Raw genomic sequence first — 20,662 nt, forward strand, 5'->3', positions numbered from 1 at the left:
TTGCCAGTGTTTGTGGCAATGAAGGGTGAATGTAATGCTGGTGATCTGAAAACTTCCTCTACCATTGGTCAGAGGCTCCTAAACTAGCAAAGACCCTCTGGCTGTCTGGAGCAAAGCCATACCTTCAAACATTAATGTCCCAGCTGGGATAGGGATACTGGTTGCGCTTCTCTGTTGCTGTGATTTTCATTTAGGGCTGAGACTTAACAAGCCCTAAAATTTCTATTTTCACCTCCATGTCTTACCCTGTGATCAGCACAGGGGAAATCCAGAAGAACCTGAATTCCTTTTATTCTCTTTTCTCTCTGTATTGATAAGGTGGGAAGAGAGGAGTTTTTCCTCGTGCATACCATTAATGCAGTAGTCAATGCTTCCACAGGGAGACAGAAAGCTTCTCTCTGAAGCATGTGAGAATATTGGCTCAAATCACATCCTTCCACAGAATTTCAGAATTGACCATAGGAAGTATAATTTCCATAATCAAAACAAAATTCCTGGTTGCTGTCTTTTTGCCCCAGTTTCTCTCATGCAGTAGTGACATAAGTGACTGCAGCACACATGGTGTTACTGATACATGTGGGCTGACATTCAGGCAGAAAAAAAAGTCTCCCTCTCATCAGTTCAAGTCAAGAAGACATTCTTTAGCAAACTTTTGGAGAACGAGATTAAAGAAAGGCTGGGAAAATGAGCAGTGTAAGGAAAAAAAACCTCTTCAAAGTGGTACTGCAGGAACTTGATCAGCTTTTCACAGAGAACATATGTATCTCAAAAACCAGCTGTAGAACTTCATCTTCCCCTGATGTGAAGGGGAGAAATGAGACAGTAAATCTGGGTAGCATGCTCTGACAGTATGCACATCCTTTTCCCTGGCTCCTTCTTCTTTCTGACCTGTTTCTCTGGAAACAGACCTCCTGAGGTCAAATGTGACTTGAATGGGTATAGAACATCTAGAATCAGAGATTCCCTGTCTCATTTGACATTTTGGGGTGACACAGTGCTAACAAACAAGGTGTATGAACAACCATCAACCTATGTGTATAAGGTGCTCAGCATAAGAAGACAGTTTCACAAAGTACACACAACCCATGGATTGTCCTCTCCATAAAAATTTCTCCTCCAGTAGGAAGAGGGGAGGAGAAAGCCAGGCACGGTTTGGATAAGGATCTGGTTAGCTGGAAACACTTGCTTTGCTAGAAGCCTCTGCTTTGAGACCAGAGTCTGTCTCCATTGCTATGCTCCCTGACTAACCCTGTGCAGCACTGCGATTTTCAGTCTTTTCCATGAACTTTTACATGATCCCAAAGGATCAATCTGCTGGTATTGGCGATTGATTGAGAGATGGGAAGACTGATTCAGTGATCAGAATTCGATTTTACTCAGGTTTCCCAAAAGCTTATATACTATTTCAAACAGGTTAATAATTTCTTCTACAATAATCAGGTTAAAAATCACACAGAAAACTCATGCATTTTACAACAATTCTTTGCTTGCAGAAGTTGACTGAATCTTGTCTCTTCCCGTAAGCAGGTTTAATCCCATCTTCTGTAATTTTCACAGTTCTGTTTGTTCCTGCCATGGCATCTTGGTTATCAAACCAGCTATGTTAATCAAGTCTGTTTGATTCTCTGTTTTGTGTATTCCCATATGCTGGGCCACTGTTTGCAGCAAGAAGTAGCTCAGCATGGCAAGTAGCTTCCATTCCAGGAAGGTCCAAATTCTGCAGATGCAGCTGGTCATGCAGGAGAGGAGAAATGAATTTGACAGCACTAGACCAGAAAAAAGTGTCTGCTATGTTGAGCTCTTCTGGTTCCCAGAGGCTGGTTGACAGAGGCCGTGTCTGTGTGGCCAGATGCATGAGGGCCTCCTGGGCTTGGTTGGAGTACAGCTTCATTAGAGACCTAAATTTATGTGTGGAGACTCTGGAAATGGAAGAACACTATTTAAGGACAAGCAGTCACCGAGTAGGTGATGAACCATGCTAGATGGTTAACTACACAAAAACAGCACCTGAATCACACAGCCCAAGTGTGTCCCACTAGGAACGATTTTTCCCCTGTCAGTTACTGACAAGAAGCAAATGCTTCTTCAGGTTACTAATAGATGAGGAGGGAAAGAGTGAGTGCCAGGCCTGGGAGCAGAAGTTAGAAGGAAGAGGGTGACACAACAGAGGAGCAAATTTTGTTTTTCCACTGTGAGAGTCCTAGAGGGTTTGAGTCTGTTACTGAGGGTGACACAGGATGTTGCTGTGTATCTTGTAATGTTGGCTGTCAAGTCACAGCTCATCAAGGCACGGAAGCTGTGGAGTGCCAGAGCAGACCAGGGCTTATGTCTGCTTTGGCTTTTCTTTCTGGGAGAAAACTCTGTAAAGTAGCCCCTTTTTGGAAACATTGGCAAAGAAGGGAGTTTTGTGCAGAAAAACTCTTTTCTCTTGAAAACTGAGGGCTACCTCCTGTTCTCCACATGTCAGTGCAAGGCAAGTGGAGTCCCACTTGAGCATCTCTGTAAAATGCCTTCTGGAAGACACACCAGCCATGAGGTTGTAAGTCATTGCTCTTCCTTCATGTCTCCCTGGCACTGCCAAAATGCCTGCCTAGGGTTTTTCAGGATGGATATTTAATTTCTTAGAAGTGCCAAAAAATCTATCTCCTCCCATTGTAGTGTCCCCCACACCTCAGTGCAATACTTTCTGGAGGGATACATGCAGAAAATAATTTTATTGCATGTCAGACTGCTTTTGACATGATTGTCTTTTTGAAAAGAGTTGGGCTCTTGGTAATCAGAAAGGTTGCTGTTCTCTGGCAGAAAACTTTGCAGTAAAGAAAGATTCTGAAAAAAAAACAGCTATTTTGATTGATTTGATTTTGGTTTGAAGGATTGACCAAGCCAAACTGCAGGGTTTGCTACTCTGCTAGTTGTCATACTCCTCAGGATGGGTCTATCCAGCTTAACATGTCTAGGACAATTTACTGGCAAGGAGACACCTTCTTCCCTTCCCAAGCCTGGGGACTCTGAAGAGCATGGGAGATGCAGCAAAGGAGCAGGGGACATCCTAATCATGGGTTGTACCCTGCAGCAACATTTAATCAACTTATTTGTTGGGACGCTTTACTAGCAGGGCTTCTCAGGTCCTGGTGGAGTGCTGTTCAGTCTGCCTAAAAAAATCATAATTGTCTGGAAGGAGAAACATCTGAGAAACAGCTCTCATTAGCATATAGGATCTTGCTTTGCTCCAACAATTACCAGGCATGAAAATGGAAGGCTGCACATTCTGTCAGGGCTTTAAGCTTCTGTCTTCCATGCCTGTCCCTGAAATCAAATTATTCCCTATTTAGGTATTGTTGGAAATTTTATAAATATCTTATGAGTTCTTTATGCCACAGCTAATAGTCAACTTGTCAAATGTGGCAGCAGTGAAATATGAAATGAGTTACAAGCTGAAGTACCCTCCTGTTAGAGTTCATGTGCCATCTTTTATCCAAAAATAGCATTTGTCATATTATACTCCTGCTAGTTTCCCTCCTAGCCACTAGGTAGATTGCTTATTTAGAGAAACCCAAGCTATTCATGGCAGCAAATTAAATTATTCATATACGTCGCATAAAAGAATACCTTGGAGCTCTTTCTTAAAACCCTCTTACTTTTTCCCAAGACCCAGGAATGTATTGAAACAATCTCTAAATGCAAAACAAATAGAATGTTCTGGGAGTGGAAGATGAAAAGAAATGTAGTGCTTTCAAGGTATACATTTCTTCTCTTTTTTTCCACTAGAAATTGCTGGATTCTTTTGTGAAAACTCATCCTTTGGACCTGAGCATGAGATTGTAGAGATAGAATTTGGATCCTGTTCCATCCAACCATTCTTCTCAACATTCCCAAGCACCTCCTGGCACGTTTTTTCCCCAACACGAACAGAAGACCCTGAGGAGATTTATGCCCATCAAGCCCTGTGACATCATGCATGCTTTCTGTCAATGTCCTGCACTGGGCTGTGTCCTCAGCCTTCCCTGGCTGTAGGTATCCAGAAAGTGTCTTTGAAAACCCCTTGGAGCGCTGAGTATGGCAGAGTTCCCTTTTCAGAGAGCTCTGCAACATGGTCAAAGACAGGGTCTTGCAGCCTAGTTTTACTGATGAGTTCACTGGCCATCACAGCTCTCCTCTGAATTGAGTGTACACTATTTTTTCTGTTCTGCACCTGGGCAATGGAGGAAAACAGCGCCATAAATACCTTGCCCAAGTTCATCAAGGGCTGCGTTGAGAATATGGGAATGTAATTTTCAGTGTTTTTGTCCCATGGCATATGCTCAGAAGACCACAGGTGTGCTGTCAGAGGTGTAGTGCCCAGGTATGAGCTCCTAAGAGGTGTGGCACTCAGGTACGCAGTCACAGCACTGAGTCATCCTACCCACAGGACACACGTTATATCTTTGAGTTCCTTCAAAGGCACACTATTAACAGATTACAAAAGTGATTACACTTTGCATTTTATTTATTTTTCTCCTTTGAAGGACAAGCCACTCACGTCTGGAGATAACTGAGCCCTTCCAAGGGATATTAACCTCTATTAGCCAGCTCCAGATGAAGGGAGCATGGCTGGGAAATAACCTTCAGCAACGTCCAAATGCCCTGCTTAGAATCTTGTTAATAGTAGCCAGGGCCCATGGCAATTCCCTTTCTCATCACCACTTCCCTGAGTTTTCAGACTGAAACTCTGCAGTGATGTCTCTGTAATCCAGCCTGTGAGTTGCAGGAGCTCTGGGTGAGCTGCATGCTGTCATTTGTAGAGGGTGGATATTTGGCACACTTCTTTGAGGACTGCTGTGTCAGCTCAGAAGCAGAAAGGGGACAATCATGAAGGGTCACACCACTTGCCCCAGCTTGTTTAAGTGTGGATCCATTCATTGCTGTCTGCAGTGATCCCCTTCCCGTGGCAATGTGCTGGATGCCAGTTCCTGAGGAGCTACGGGCAGGCTGGCTGTGAGTGTCTAGAACACATCACAATGGAGATGATCAAAGTACAGGGTTCAAGGTTGAAGAATAGGCTTGGGTAACTACATCCAGGGGTTTTTGCCCATTGCATTTTGGTGTTGCAAGTTAGACGTGAAAAGTTTTCCAAGCAAGGAGAGTCCTCTGTAAGCCCATTCTGCCAGGCTGACTGGCTGCCTGACAGGACAAAATTTAGACTGGGAGTTGGGGAAACAAGAGGACCTGCAGCAGATTAGTGTTAAGGGATTATGGATCCTTTAAATGTCTTTAAAACTGAAAGGGAATCAACCACAAAACTCAAAGTTGTAAAAAGAAATAAACAGGCAAAATAAAATAAATAACAGGCTTTAGAGACATCATCTCTTAAGAAATTATCAGCAAGATGCTGCTCAGGGATGAGTGAGTGTGTCGAGGCAGAGCAGTGATAAACTACAGCCTTTGGTGGAAGAGTCCTCATCCAGCTGCTGCCTTCAGCATCTGCTGCCTGGAGGTGAACCCAAAATACTTGCAGGAGAGCAGAAGGATGCAGAGTGCTGGTCAGAACAGCTCATCATGTTTAACTACATTACTGGAACAGGCATTGTGTGGAGGGAAACAGAGCACATATTGACTTGGAGCAGCATTGTGTTGGTCTTTGTCAAACCAGGCCACTGGACCATCTGGATTTGAAGGCAGATCCCATAGGGACATATGAGAAATTAGTTTTTCATGCAGGGTGTGCATGTTGCTGAATTGGTTGCTTTGAAGGAAAAAAGAAAAAGGACTGTTTCTTAAACCTCTATCCATCAGAGGTTGCTGGCAGCTGTAGTTCAGAGCAGACCCTGTTGTCTGACATCTCCAGCGTGCTTGGCAGGCTGTCTGCAGAGCAATTGTAATGTCTCTGTTGAGGTAAAGCACATAGCTTTTAGGGGTAGCCAGCCATGATTTAAGAAAAACCTTTTTTTATTACAAAATCCATTACAACTGCAGAAAAGTGTTCATCATCATCTCTGTTAAAAATCTGCATCTTGTGTCTGCTCTTCCTCTATTCCGCTTTCAGTCACTTCAGCTTTTCTACAGAATAGAAGAGCTGCCTCTGATCAGAAATTATCTTCTCCGGCACTTACAGGCTGTGATAAAACCTCATCTTAAATGCATCTTATGAGTGGAGTTGGCTTCTCTTCTTTCTTTCTGTGTAGATGTTTTCCTGTGGCATTCTGCCTTCCATGCCTGATTTCTGCAAGAAACTCTGAAAATGGTGGAAGGGAAGGGAAGGGAAGGGAAGGGAAGGGAAGGGAAGGGAAGGGAAGGGAAGGGAAGGGAAGGGAAGGGAAGGGAAGGGAAGGGAAGGGAAGGGAAGGGAAGGGAAGGGAAGGGAAGGGAAGGGAAGGGAAGGGAAGGGAAGGGAAGGGAAGGGAAGGGAAGGGAAGGGAAGGGAAGGGAAGGGAAGGGAAGGGAAGGGAAGGGAAGGGAAGGGAAGGGAAGGGAAGGGAAGGGAAGGGAAGGGAAGGGAAGGGAAGGGAAGGGAAGGGAAGGGAAGGGAAGGGAAGGGAAGGGAAGGGAAGGGAAGGGAAGGGAAGGGAAGGGAAGGGAAGGGAAGGGAAGGGAAGGGAAGGGAAGGGAAGGGAAGGGAAGGGAAGGGAAGGGAAGGGAAGGGAAGGGAAGGGAAGGGAAGGGAAGGCTAACTGACAAATATAATTCTGACTTCTCAACAACACGAATATCCAGCTTCTTTAGTGTCAGGGTGCAGGTCTTGCAGATCCAGGAATAAGTGAAGAGGTAGCCAAATTAACAATTATCCCAATATCAGGGGGGTTCTGAATAGAGAAGGTTTCTTGATAAGCTCAGGAACAGGTGTCCTGTTGTAAGAGAGAATGTTAGGAAGGAAGGTTTGCTTGGAGAAAGGAATGTTTGGCTGGAGGAGTTAAGAGGTACTATTTGCTGTTGGATTTCTTTCTTTTTTTTTAACTTTGTTTTCACTCTTCTGGTTTCTTTCTCTTTTTTTAACTTTGTTTTCACTCTTCTGGTTCACAATTGGTCTGATGGTCAGGACTTAATGATTAGAATTATTATCTTACCCTTGGTAACTCATAGGCAGGTCAACTTGGCCTTTGAGAGCCAAAATTCACTGGTAATTTTGTGGTTCAGCACATGATCAAAGTTACTTAAGGAATCTTTTCCCCATTTCATCTTTATATGAAAGAAAAGGAAATTTGAAATATCAGAGAGGTGTTGTCCACAGATACTATGCCAGCACACAACTCAGCCAAAAACCTGAAAATCGAAAGCATTTTTTATTTTGTATCTCACCTGTTCAGGTGAGTGGACAATTTCAAGGGGTGGTTTCAGCAGTACTGTGGATTTTTTCCCTCTCCAACTCCTCCTCTATTTTTGGAAGGAAGTATTCACCCTGGTCTATCTGACTGGAGAGCCTCTTCCTTTTATGGTCCCTTTTCAGCTCCCTGCAGTGATATTTTACATTTGTCTTTTCTTACTTTCAAGCTCATGCAACAGTGATGGAGTCTGTGAATCTGGGTGAGGAGACCTGCTGGCCAGTGCTGTGACGGAGTAGGAGAAATGGGCAAATGATCAGGGAATTTGCTCATGGCAGAGGAAAAGCAATGTCATTAACAAGCACACCTACGTTTCTCTCTTTTGCTGTTCCAGAGTGATTACTCGAGTGACACCGAGAGCGAAGACAACTTCCTGATGATGCCACCAAGGGATCATCTTGGCCTCACTGTGTTCTCCATGCTCTGCTGCTTCTGGCCACTGGGAATTGCTGCCTTTTACCTGTCCCATGAGGTAATGTTAAAACATCTCCTGCCAGACATTCTTGAGGACGGTGGAGGGTAGTTCAAGGGGATGGTGCCTTCCCCACCAGGATAAGTCTCTGTGATAGTGGTGGCTGTCTTTTGAGATACTTTGCTGAGGGAGGTGTCTACAAAATATTTTAGCTTCTAGTTGGCAATGTCATGTTCCATGTCAGGTTATATGTCCAGCTAAGAATCCTCTGTGGACATGGCTTTTGAATAGAAAACACCCTTGATAGCTCAAACGCTTGGCTTTCCCATTGGGAAAACAGCTCTACATGTCCCAAGCTGATAATTTAGAATATTCTTCCAGGAGTAGAAAAATAATTTCTGTTCTGCAGATGTGAATTTGCTTTCCAGAAACCATTTCCTTTCCCAAATATTGCTCAGTCAGTTCTTCCTTTCAAATTTTAATATGCAAATATCTTTTTACCAAAGATGTGTTTTGTTTCCTTCACGAGACAGTCTTAACATTTCTTAACTTACAATCACCTTGTGCCCATCATTTGTTTCAACAAGTATGTCTTCATAAGTGTCTGCAATGTAATTACTGAGTTTCCCAGCATGGCAGATAATGTGAGGTGACAGAGAAGACATCACACTGGCAGCCTCATCAGTGACTGCAAGGAAACATTTGATTATATTTTTCTCTAGTGCCTATTGCAAACTACAGTCTCTGCTCCACAGCACCCTTCACATTCACCATCTCAGCTGTCTTTCTAATCTGCCTGCACTAAACATCTACCAGCCCTGCTGATTTGTCAAACCAGAGCAGGCTCTTCAGATCTGAAGAATCCTACTCTTCAAGATAAAGAGAAAAACCAAAAAGAGACAGAGAACTACTTTTTTTTTTACTTCATATGAACAGTCTGTCTTTGCACTGGGAAGCCTCTGAGACAATTAATGTTTGACCAGTGGAAAATAACAAGTTCTGATTGGTGGAGTTTTGATTGTTTGTGAGATAGTTTTATCTGAGAAAGAAAGCACAATATGGTCCAATAAACACAAAACCCCTCAATGTAATTAATACTAAAAATACTAATGGCTGAGAAGCTAAATCTGCTGAGAACCAGTGTACAAAGGCCAGGGCATCCAGGTTTGAACTGATCCCAGGGTCCAGCATGAGTATCTAGGAACCTCTGACTTCCATGGGAGAATACACAAGATAGAAAAAACATGAATATAGGGAAAAATTTTGGTACTATGCTGAAGGATTTTGACATTTGAAAATGAAAAGTTGGGTGTTTTTTGGTTTAGTTAATGATGAAGAATAGCTGAATGCAGGTGCCTAAACTTACTTTTCAAATCTCATCTAGAAAGACGGTCCAGCTTGTTCTGGTCCAGCTTTTTCCAGTCCAGCAGAGACACGTCTCTGTTCTTTCCCTGACCTCCCAGGGAGCTCCTTTCTCTCTCTACCTTCCCATTCAGCAGGTCCATCACAGCCCGGAAAAAACATGTGGAAAAAGTGGTGCTTCTGCAAAACCCCACATCTAACAAACTGGCATTTTCTAGGGGAAAATGAAACCAATACTAAGCCCAAACCTCCCAAGGTGGCTGAGAACTTGCTGAGATAGTACAAACCATCAAACCCCTGCACCTTGCTAAGCTAATATTGACAGTGATATCCACTCATATTTCAACACATAAACCCTATATATAATTTCTATTTATATAGGTTGTTTAGCTTAAGCTCCTTGGTAACATTTGAGATCACTCGTTAATTCAAAAGAATAGTCTAACATTCCCCCTTTATCAAAAGCCAGAGGTATAGCTAAAGATCAACTCTTGGTACTCACAATCAAACCTCTTTTTTTGAAGTTGCTTGAGCTCTTGAAAATTTTGTGTTTACTAAAGTCTCCTGAGCAGTTCTACCAAAAAGGCCATCTGGGAATAAATTGTAACACGTAGGAAATTCAGAGATGAGGGATGGATTCTTTGATGCAGTATACAGCACTGACAGTGAATTTTGTTTTAAAAATCTGGTCTGCTCTAGGTGTGGGATGCATTTGAAGTTGAAGCCTTTGTTTGCAGAAGATGTATCTGCAGTACAGCTCATTCCAAAGGCATAGGTGCTCTTTTTATTCCTGCATCAGCTGCCAGCACATTTATGGCGCATTTGCCTGTGTCATGCTGCAAAACAATTACACAATGCTGTAAGACAGCAGAGGTGCTCTTTAGCAACAGAATTATTGAATTTTGGGGGTTTGTGCTCTGTGAAAGCCAAATTTTCCCTGCATGTGACATTTCTGCTCTGTGTGGGATTTATTTTCTCCACCAAGGCTATTGCCATTGTGCTGCTGACTTGGGCCTTCTGCAGAGCCTCAGTATTGAGGGGTGCAGCTGTGCAGGGTCTGCCTCTGTGGTGGAAATGAAGATGTGCATCCACAGGTGAGCCAGCAGGGAGGAGCAGTGGATTCAGGAATGCAAGTTATGAAAGCCCAACATGTTTTTTTTCCTGCTGGGATATCCAGTTTTCCAAGTAGGATGTCACCTGGTGATCTTATCCCAGCCAGTGCTGAGACTTGCTGCTTTTCATCTTCTCTCAGAAAAAAGAGACCCTTGAGGCCATCACTGTGCTGTCCACTTGTTCAGTTATTTCCTTCTGGTTTTATTTGTTTTTTTCCTTCCCACGAGTCTTGCCTCCACATCCTGTAGCTGCCCAGTCCTGTGCTCCTCTCAGCTCCACTCTCAGGATGGGGCCCTGTGTCCTGTCTTCTCCCACATTTGCTTCTCCAGAATGAAGCATGTGATTTTTTAGACTGGCCATTTTCTGGATTGTCTCATTAGTCAACAGCTGAAGAGCTCGACCAAAGGAGTTTTTGTGCATTTTGCAAGGAAACTTTTGGAAAAAGGAAAGTAAATTATGTCTTTCACCAAAAACTCTTCCTCACAAACTGTGTGATCAAAAAAGCCCACCTCATTATGTTTATTTTTTCATAAATCTCCACCCTCTGGAGTCACGTGGATTCCTCAGTTTTTATTTCCAAGGATATTTTTAGCATTGTAGATTTTAGAAAGTGTGAAGCCTCATAAATCAAAGAAAGAACTTTAAAAATATATCTTTTTTATCTTGTCAAGTTTACTGTTGGACTTCTCAGATGATTTCTCAGGGGCTGTCAGGCTTTCTGCTTGGGCTGGGGGGTGTTGGTAACAATCTTGAAAGGTCTTTTTGCATGAATCCTCTTTTTCTCCCTGCTTTTATTTTTAGGAAAGAGAGCAATACCATGTCACATATTTCCCTCCCTACTGTAAACAGAAATTCATTATGAGAGAGATGGGCCTTTGATGTATGAATGCGCTTCACTTTGTGCCTGCTCCCTTACAGGCAGAAACAAGAGTGTGCACAACTCCTCCACCCAACTCCCATGAACCTTCCAAGAACCTGAGTCACTGACCTAGACACACACCTGAAAAAGTCCCTCTGCACACTTCTCCACATACTTAGGTTCTCAAGTAGCCTCCACACCCTCCCTCCTCCCCAGCAGCAGGTGAGACCTGCCAGGCAGCAGACTTGTTCTCCAAGCACAAGGGAGCAATCACTTCCCATCTGCTGTGCTGACTCCCTGCTGTAATTACCTCCCTCGCAGGGGGATGCAAGGATGCAAAGCTTTGTAATTATTTGCTTGCATTGTCTCACTGGGTAAAGGATTTTCTACAGTTTCACATGAAAAAATGGCATATGTGACCAGAAAAAAAGAGTAGCTTGTCTTTCTTCATAACTTCTGAAATATTTGGTTACTTTTCATACAGTTTTCAGAGACAGGGGCTTTGGGAAAAAAAAAATCTGTATTTTGACATATTTCACTAGTCACTGGGAAGAAGAAGGAAAGAATGTTCATGTACCCACTGGAAGATAGCAAACAATATAGCTTCTATATTATAGCTTTTATCGGAATTTCAGTGTTCAGCTTACATGTGTGGATTTCACTGTCCTTGCTTTTCTGGTATAAGGTTTTGACATCCATCTTCAAAAGAAGAGGACAGAGAAGTAACAGCCAGGTGTTATGTGCTGTTTATTCCTTAGAAAGGTGGGTCATAGTCTCCGTATCAACAGGGAAAACAATGAGACAGAACAGCAGTATGATGTGCCACACCCCACCAGACTGGCTGGTGATGCCCTGCTCTTATCCATCCACCCTGCTTTGTTGCCTCCCTGTCCCACTTTACTCCATAAAAAAAAATGAATATGGTCTATTATAATGAGCTTGACACACAGTCAGGAGTGTGTGTTTGTACAGGGGATGCAGCAACCTCTTATATCAAAGAACAAAAGGCAAAAGAAAAACAAAAAATGTGGTATTTTTCTTTACTTGGCAGTGACATGCCAAGATCTATACTTGCAGGATATGCTGGCCAGCATTGCTGAAGCAATGCTAGCAAAGGAGACAGGAGGCTTTTGCATTTTTAAAAGATTTTTCAACACTGCATTATTTCTTGGTCCAAGTAATGCTTGGACAAAAGAACTGTCCAAAGATTATGAGCTTTAATGGAAATAAAAGGCCTTTGTTTTGCTGTTTTGGACCAGATGCCAAGTCACACAGTTCTTTTGCTTAAGCAGGGCTGTTGCTTTGAGTCACACAGATTGGGTAAAGGGCCCTGGGTGTACTCTGGGGCTGCCCAGCCCAGTCTGTGCTGACTGTCACACAAAGGTTTGAGCTCTCTGTGGTTCTCACTCAGAAAGCAAATCTCTGAGTTCTTTGTCCAGTTCTGTGCATGTGAGTACCGGCACATGCAGGTGCCCTTTTACCCTTCAGAATTATTGCAGGTTTTCTGCTGCAAAAGGTGATGTGTAAAACAATTAAACCCACTTGTGCTAGGAAGGAGTGAAAAGAGGCTAAAACAAGTTTCTCCTTACAAGGAGCTGCAAACATCTTTTGTGGCAGAGGTTGTCCTGGAACTCTGTGCAACTGTCTTGCCGGGATCGCACAGTGCTGATGGTGTGGCCACTGTACTCACATGAGAGCCTTGGTCCTGAGAGGTCACCAGGCCATGGACTTCTTGCAGAAGGTCACAGCTGGCTGGTGGCCCACACTTCTTCTCCTACTCCCATCAGGAAGGTGACAGATTTGCCAGGCAGAGAAGAATAAAATAGCAAGGCTTCTGTTCCCAGCCATGACACAGAGAGCAGCTGCCTGGTGAAGGAATCAGGTACGTATGTCACTGTGTGAGAGTGCTGGCTTTCCTGTGTTTGGAAGATCAGCTCAGAAATAGATGAAGTGGGGCTGATGAATTACCAGCATCTCCAATTCTCATCTTTCCAAGAGGGAGCTGGCTGCCAGCCAGTTCTTTGTGTGTGCATGGACATTGCTCCTGCCAACTTTTCCCTTTGGGTAGATGTCTCCAGAGAAGTGTTTGTCTGCACAAGAAAATGGTCATTTAGAGTGTATTGTGTACCAGCAGAGACTGTACATCCTGGCTGAGGTCATGGGCCAGGGAACTTTATAAGTGTCTTGTATAATTTCCTCTTCATTCCTCTTTGTCCTTTTGATCTTGTAGTTTTATTTCCAAGTCACGAAGTACTGCTACAAAAAAGAATTAAATTAATGAATGACCTGATTGCTTTAGCCCTTAAGCTAATTTTAAATAATTGAAAAAGTAGTTGTCAAATAACATTCCCTGGAGAGTTTAATTCATTATGCAGGTGTTTAATTACAAGGAAGTTTTGAGATAGGAGAGAGACCAACTTGAAGTATTTGAGGAGATGAGGAATCTTTTTTATTTTCAAGAGCATCCTGCATAATAGCAAGTATTGTACACAAATTTTTCTTTGCCAGTTATTTACACCTCACACATTTTGCTAAGCCAGATACAGCCCCAGAGATTTGTCAATATAGTCATATACTGCAAGGTATAAAATATCCTAATGCCAGCAGGGCACTCTCTTCATCCTGCTGTTACTTTTTGTTGCTTTGCAATTGACTTTTTATGTCACAGTTTTATGAGAATGTGAGGATTGTTTCAGTCCACAGCTGCCACTAAGCTGGAAGTGCCTGGAGTATTCATAATTCACTCAGATGCCTGTCTGGTGGAATCATCTGAAGAGTAGGACAATAAATCTTCCACAGGAGTTTATCAGGAGTTCAGTCTCTCTGACATTTATGCAATTCTGACTAAGTTTAAGGAACTTTTTAGTCTTAGGCAGTGGGGTTTTAGCATTTTGCCTTTTTTTTAAATTTAGAAAGCAGGGATGGTATTAGCAGGGTTATGGAAATGGACTTGGGGTTTTTTAATCTTACTTATCTCAGCTAAATACTTAAGGGTTTTTTGCATCTGCAAAGGTAGATTTTCCAGGAAGAATATTATTTCAAGAGAGGAAACAAAGAAAGCATGTTCGCAGTCTGAGGGCAGAAACAGTGCACATTATTTTGCACCTCTCAGTGTCTGCCCTGCCGAAAGAGGCATAAGAAAAAAAAGAAGAGATCTTTTTGCAGGTCTGGGAATGGAACATGGTCTCCTCCTTCTGGCCATCCTGATGTCTATTTCCATTGTCAGGAAGGCCAAAAGGTTTTGGATACTTTGTGATATGCTGAAAGTCTTCACATGCAAGGTGGTGAATGATCTGCTTTGAAGTCTGCTGTGGCAAGGAGAACAGTGTGTTCATCTAGAGCAGTTCATTGGGTCCTGTTCACAGAATAGACCTTTCTTTCATCTCACACTGTGCCAGTAGCATTTAAAAAACAAGATTAGTGAAAGGAGGCTCTCTCATATGAAGTAAAATGCATGCAGCAGTAAACAAATAAGGATGTTTTCGAGGCTTAAGGTTAACATTTTATCAGTCTGCAACATACTCAGAGGTTTTATATTCTTAGCAAAGATTAACATCATGTACCAGAGACTCAGGGCTATATTCTAATCTTGAATATACAGCTTGCTATCTCTCAGCATCTCTTTTGGTGAGGGCTTCTGAATTACTATTTTGTTTGAATGCACAGCAAAGGATTGCAATCTACACATCTCTTTCAAATAGGCTGCAGAGTAACTCTCTGAAGATTTGAATCTAGTGAGCTAGGCACCCAAAGATGCCTCCCAGACAATGGTAATTATTCATTGAATTGACTGATTTCCCAGCAGTAGGAAAGGGATCAAGTTTTTATATGTTTATTTTGGGACAAACTACAAGAACCAGCTAAAAAGAAATGGACTAGGGTCTACCTTCATCTGTGCAGTTTGCATCTAAAACATTCAAATGTACCTATCAAGACATTTTTGTCATGTTGGTAATAAAATTTTACACTTGGTAATAAAACCAGTCTACAATTTTATCTGCTTGGGGTGAAAAAAACCAGCTTTTTAATGTTGGGAATACATTCCCCCGTGCCAGTTTTGTATTAAAACATTATGGGTTGTGATAAACAAGAAGTTACCAATGACATTTCCACATGTTGCACCATTGCCATTTCTTGCATTATTTCTAAGTAGTGTGGAAGAGTCAGGGTTGCCCATGCCAGTCCACAGCTGAGTCTGCAGGAGGACTCAGCTTCCTCCAAGAGGACAGGCAAGATCAGAGGCAAAATAAGAGGTCTTACAGCATCTTGTGGGAAAGATGGGCTTGACAGTCTCTGCTTGATGCCATTCTTCATTCTGCTATCATCATGAAATCCAGGAGAAAGGGTGCAGTTCTAACCAGATGTTACCCAGAATTCCCATTCCCAGTGGTGGCCAGTGAATGTTTCTGTCTGTCCCAGAATTATGAGGTGTATCACCATGAGAAATTTTTACTCACAACTACTGTCTCTACCAAGGGGGTCGAAATGTAGTGGTGGGAGCAAGAAGCGCAATTTTTGTTCCCGGTTCTGTTCAGAGAGCCTTGTCTGGCTTAGATTTGAACTTTTTGTGGCTCATTCATCTCATCCCCATCATGATGGGGAATCTGTAGAAGGAATTGTGGAGAATTCATTTTCCACAGATCCAAACCAAGTAGCTTGTCCCAGCACTTCCCTTTGTTCTGACAAGGACATGCTGCAAAAGCTGATAGTGGTTCTTGGGGTGATAATGGCAGAGCATACTCTAAATCCTCACAGGTGTGACCCAGGAAGTGGGAATTGGTCCAGAGACGTGGGACTTTGTACTAATTTAAATAGTAACTGTCCTAGCCTGAGATTTCTGAATTCAATTCAAGACAAGACACTCAGTCATTGTTCTGAAAGTGTCCTCATTCCTTGACCTTGTTGCACAGATGGCATTGTTCTGAGCAGGTTTCTACAGGCAGTAACTAATTAAGCAATTAATTAGGAGCCCTGGTTTACACAGGGCTCTTATTGTAAAGCAAGAACTTCTGTGACCTCATGGGACCTTGTCACAGTGTTGGTCCTAAGACTGTCCAAATTATCTGTGTTAAAGATTCAGTGTGCTCACCTGAGTGTCACCTGGGCCTTTCTTGATGTGTCCTCAGGATGTCACACATATTTGAAAGATTCACTTTGTTAAATGTGGTGTAGACCATGTTGTCCTGTGACATTTAGTGGTTCTCTCTATGTAGTTGAGTGCACAAATTTCTCATTTCCCAGCACATTCACTATCCCCCACAGTCAAAACCCATATTTAAATCCCAAGGGCATTGTCTTTTATTTTTACCACATCTGACTTTGTTCTGTCAAAACTTGAGCAATTTTTCTTCAATCAACCTTGTTTCAAAGCTTCAGATGTTGTGATTCTAATTGTGTCAAGTAAGATCATTCTTCCTAGCAATTTGCAACCTGAGGATCAATGGTAAAATATAGAAATACCACTATTTGTAAACTCTGGCAAGGCGACTTTTTATTCTCTTCACTACATTCTTAGCAGAATTATGGAGTCTATTTCAGTAGAAAAGAGAGGAGAAAAATTAAAAGTGGAAAAAGGAGAGACCTGCAGGGAGGGGGCTTGAAATTTGTCTATGTAAACTTCCCAAATCATAAGGATTCCTTTAATCAGCTCAAGGCTCCTTTGGTGAATCCTGTAAAACTGTGTCACCGTGAGTTCCAATGTTCCAAGGAAAATCCTGACTTCTCATGGTAAAAAGATGCAAGCCAGAGACAGCAGTACTCTGAAAGGCATAAACAGCTATGCCCAGGGAATCTCACCAGGGCATTTCAGCCAACCCAGATGGAAGGGATGCTCAGTTAAGCAGCCAGAACAAGAACTGCTGCTCAAGGCTGCAGTTAAGTATTTTAGTTGGTGTTTGGATGTAGCTATGGTGGAGATATTGCCGATTTGTTTTTTGATGATGGAATTCTATAAGTGGTTCAAAGACCACATTTTTCTGCTTTGCATATTCAAGAGAAAGCCTCTGTTTTCTCTAGTGACTTGATTTCAGAGAGAGAGGACATGTATTTAGTAGAAAGCAAATTAAAGGGTTTGTTTGTTTGTTTGTTTTGTGTTAATGATAAATGGCTGAGTTTAATTTAATTTACTACTAATTCCAAAGAAAGGAAAGAGAACCATGATGTCGTCTTTTTAGCTCCATTCAAATGTTCCATCACCTCTTTTTCTGACTGAAATGACTCATGAAATCATAGACACTACACATGTCAAGGACTTTTAAATTCATCTTGTCCATTTGTCGGTCACTACCGTGTTCTTGTTCAGAATGGTAAACAGGGAAACTAGGCTAGAGACAGACACAGTGTCCTCTTAAAGAGTTGGGAATTCTTTACTCATTTTTGTACGTCACCATGGGTATGAAAGCAGAGCCCATGAAGTCAGTGTGAATGAATTCAATGCCATGTAGCAACAAGTAAGGCTTACATCACTTCTCACAACTGCTTTATGTTGTGTTGTTTTGCTGATTTCCTTTTACATTTAGTGGGCTACTTCTCAGAGCTATTGGTTTCATGAGTCACTGTGAACAATAAAGCCCTAGAGCATCCCTGATGGGTGACATCTATGACTGGGAACATCAGATTGAAGGGTAAAAAATACAGCTGCTGGAAATAAAGGTGATCTGCTGGAAATTCAGAGCATGAAAGGCAGGCCTTATAACAAAAGGTGGTGGAAGAGAAAGGGTCTGTTATCACACCCTTTTACAGAACCTGGCATCCTCTGATCCTGAAACCACTAAGAAAAGGCTGAGGGACACACAACAGTGACTTCTCAGGAGCTGCAGTCACATACAAGCCAGCCATCCTCTCTGCCTCTCTTTGCACATTCATTGCTGCTGTTCTGACGTTGCTGCTTTCGCTGCTGACTGAAAACCCAGGGTGCTCTGGCTGTCCTGAGAGCAATTTTGTCAGAGCTGACAATGTAGCTTTGCATGAACAAATACCATCACCTATGCTGCTGGACAGATACTTCTTCAACTTGTTTTATGACACATGTTCTCTAACATCGTGACAACTCACAGGAAATCATTATCCGCAGGGAAGCACGTGAAAACCCAATCCATCTCTGATAACATGTGCCTGCTCAGCTCCCACAAACACTTTCACTGTGGACTCAGCAGCTTGTGGGTGATACAGTTTTACACGTGGCTGGAATGTAACAAGCTCTGTGAAGATGTATGAAGTCTGAGGGCTGACCTGCAACCTCCCAGAGTGGCTTAATAGTAGCGAGACAACTTCTCCGGACATGCTTTGTAGAAGAAAAGGCTTTAATAATGCCAAAAATAATAAACATTATCAAACAAAAGAAATATAAGTTGAACAAAGTGAAGTCTCTTGCACTTAAAAGGCAGTCCAAAAAAAGCATTTGAGCAGTTCTGTGCAGTCTTTGAAGTACTTGATGGTCCAGGTGGGTTTGTGGCACCTTGCCCAATGAGATTAGCAACAGGATCTGAGGTACATTTCCAAAACCCAACCAGTGCCTCTGGGCTGGCACCTGGCCAATTACTGGGAAGAGAACATCAAAGTTTCTGGGTCCTTGACCTCATTAGAACAGCAAGGGGCAAGTCTTAAACCTTTCCCTATACAGAAGCACCCACTAAGGTGGGGGTGCATCACTACGTGTGGGCATGGGCTAATCCTTCCCTCTGGAACAGAAGGGACTGGGACAGCTGCTCCCCTTCCACATGAATTCCCTGACTTCCTTGATTAGCTATCTGTGACAGGGATATCTGGGAGAGCTCGCTGCCTCTGAGACCCAGCAAGGAAGGATCATTAGCCTGCAGCCTGTCTGCCTGTGGAAAATATCTCTAGACCTAGCAGCAAAGGATAACCATATCAACACCCAGTTGAACTCCATTAATATGGCTCTCAGGAGGCAAATGTCTCTTGACATGAAATTATGTGCCACTGATCATTTCAGCTGCCAGGGCTGCTCATTAGTTCACAAAATGTGGTGTGGTGGGGGTTTTGTTTGTTTGTTTGTGGGGGTTTTTTGTGGGGTTTTTTTGCCTTTTGTTTTGTTTTGTTGTTGTTTGTTTTTTGTTTTTTGGGGGTTTTGTTTTGGGGTTTTTGTTTTTGTTTGGGGGGGGTTGTTTTTTCCCCTCGTGTAACATCTTCAAACAGTATCTTTCACAGCTGTTGAATCTGCTTCCTCAAGTGTCAGGATGTATGTGGAAGGGTCATTTTTGTACAGTTAGGAGCAGGGCTCTCATTTCTGGTGCAAAATCCCAGCTAGGAATAAAGTCTTGAGGTCTTAAACCCATTTTGTCATGGACTCATAAAATTTCTTGAGTAAGTCTCTTTATATTTGGGAAATATAATAAATATAATAAATACAATATCATATCATATCATATCATATCATATCATATCATCATATCATATCATATCATATCATATCATATCATATCATATCATATATTAATGTATATTACTATTGATATTAATATTAATATTAATATCAATATTATAATTGATAATGTATATATTTCTATATGTTTATTTTATATATATATTTATAATCTATAATATTAATATATAATACATATGATATGATATGATATGATATGATATATGATATATGATATATGATATATGATATATGATATATGATATATGATATGATATGATATCAGGGATATATATATGCCCAGTACTCTTGATCCCTTTCACTAGCTGTGCCCCCTCTTCATTCTTCTCTCATCTCTGCAAACAGAGACATTCCACCAAAAGCAATAATGGGCCCCTCTCTCAGGCTTTGACAGGGCTGATGGTGCTGGATCACCATGAGGGAATATTACATGGCTTTATATTTCTGATTTATACAGACTGCACTGTATGGGTTTACAGCCTAATCTGTGTACTCACTGCTCTGCAGGGAGCTGTAAAGAGGAAAATCATGTAATAAAAAGCCTTCTGGTCCACATGTAAAATTCAGCACAATGCATCTCTGCCTGTGCCAACTCTTCCTTCTTTCTTTTGCCTACGCTTCTGTTGTGTTACAAAGTAGCCAGTCACCATGATGTGGCTAATTGGGTGTTTGTTGAAGAAGGCAACAACTGGAAAAAGGGAGCTGGGATAAACCCAAGGTTCCTAGTGATGAAGCAGACTTAAAATAAAAAAAAAAAAAAGAAAGAAGCACAAGTGCTGAGTGCTACTTCGGTCTCAAGTACCTTCAGAGACCCCACCCCTCCCTCGGGGAGCCTTTTTATAGCCTCCGGGTGGCTCCAAACCATGCCCCTTCTGATTGGCTCCCTGACTGGTCCAACCCGATGGCGCATTTCTGTCCAATCCTTGGGTAACTCCGTTGAGTGATTGCTGCTGCTGTGAGCCAATCCAGTTCTCCCTGATGTTACTCCTCCGATCGAAGCTCCTCCCACGATGGCCACTTACCACCAAGTGAAAAACCCAAACTCTGAACACAAACCCAGCTTAAACAACCCCACTGAAGAATAATTCACAACTGTCCCATTCAGCTTAATTTACGCACAATATATTGTGTAGCACAGTTACTGCGATCATTAAATTCAATGTCTGAAAGACAGCTAAGGCTCCTCAATGCTGCAGAGCAGAGCAGGAGAAAAGGCT

General features: G+C 42.3%; 1 protein-coding gene across 2 annotated transcripts in view; it reads left to right on the forward strand.

Annotated features, from left to right (window-relative positions):
- SYNDIG1 (synapse differentiation inducing 1) overlaps window positions 1-20,662 on the forward strand; it is a 55,264-nt gene that overhangs the window by 11,103 nt on the left and 23,499 nt on the right. For both annotated transcript variants that reach the window (XM_063391252.1, XM_063391253.1), the window contains one exon: window positions 7,630-7,767. In XM_063391252.1, coding sequence (XP_063247322.1) covers window positions 7,630-7,767 — 138 coding nt within the window. The remainder of the gene's footprint in view (window positions 1-7,629; window positions 7,768-20,662) is intronic.

This window comes from Prinia subflava, chromosome 2 (genome assembly GCF_021018805.1).
Source record: "Prinia subflava isolate CZ2003 ecotype Zambia chromosome 2, Cam_Psub_1.2, whole genome shotgun sequence".
Classification (NCBI taxonomy): Eukaryota; Metazoa; Chordata; class Aves; order Passeriformes; family Cisticolidae; genus Prinia; species Prinia subflava.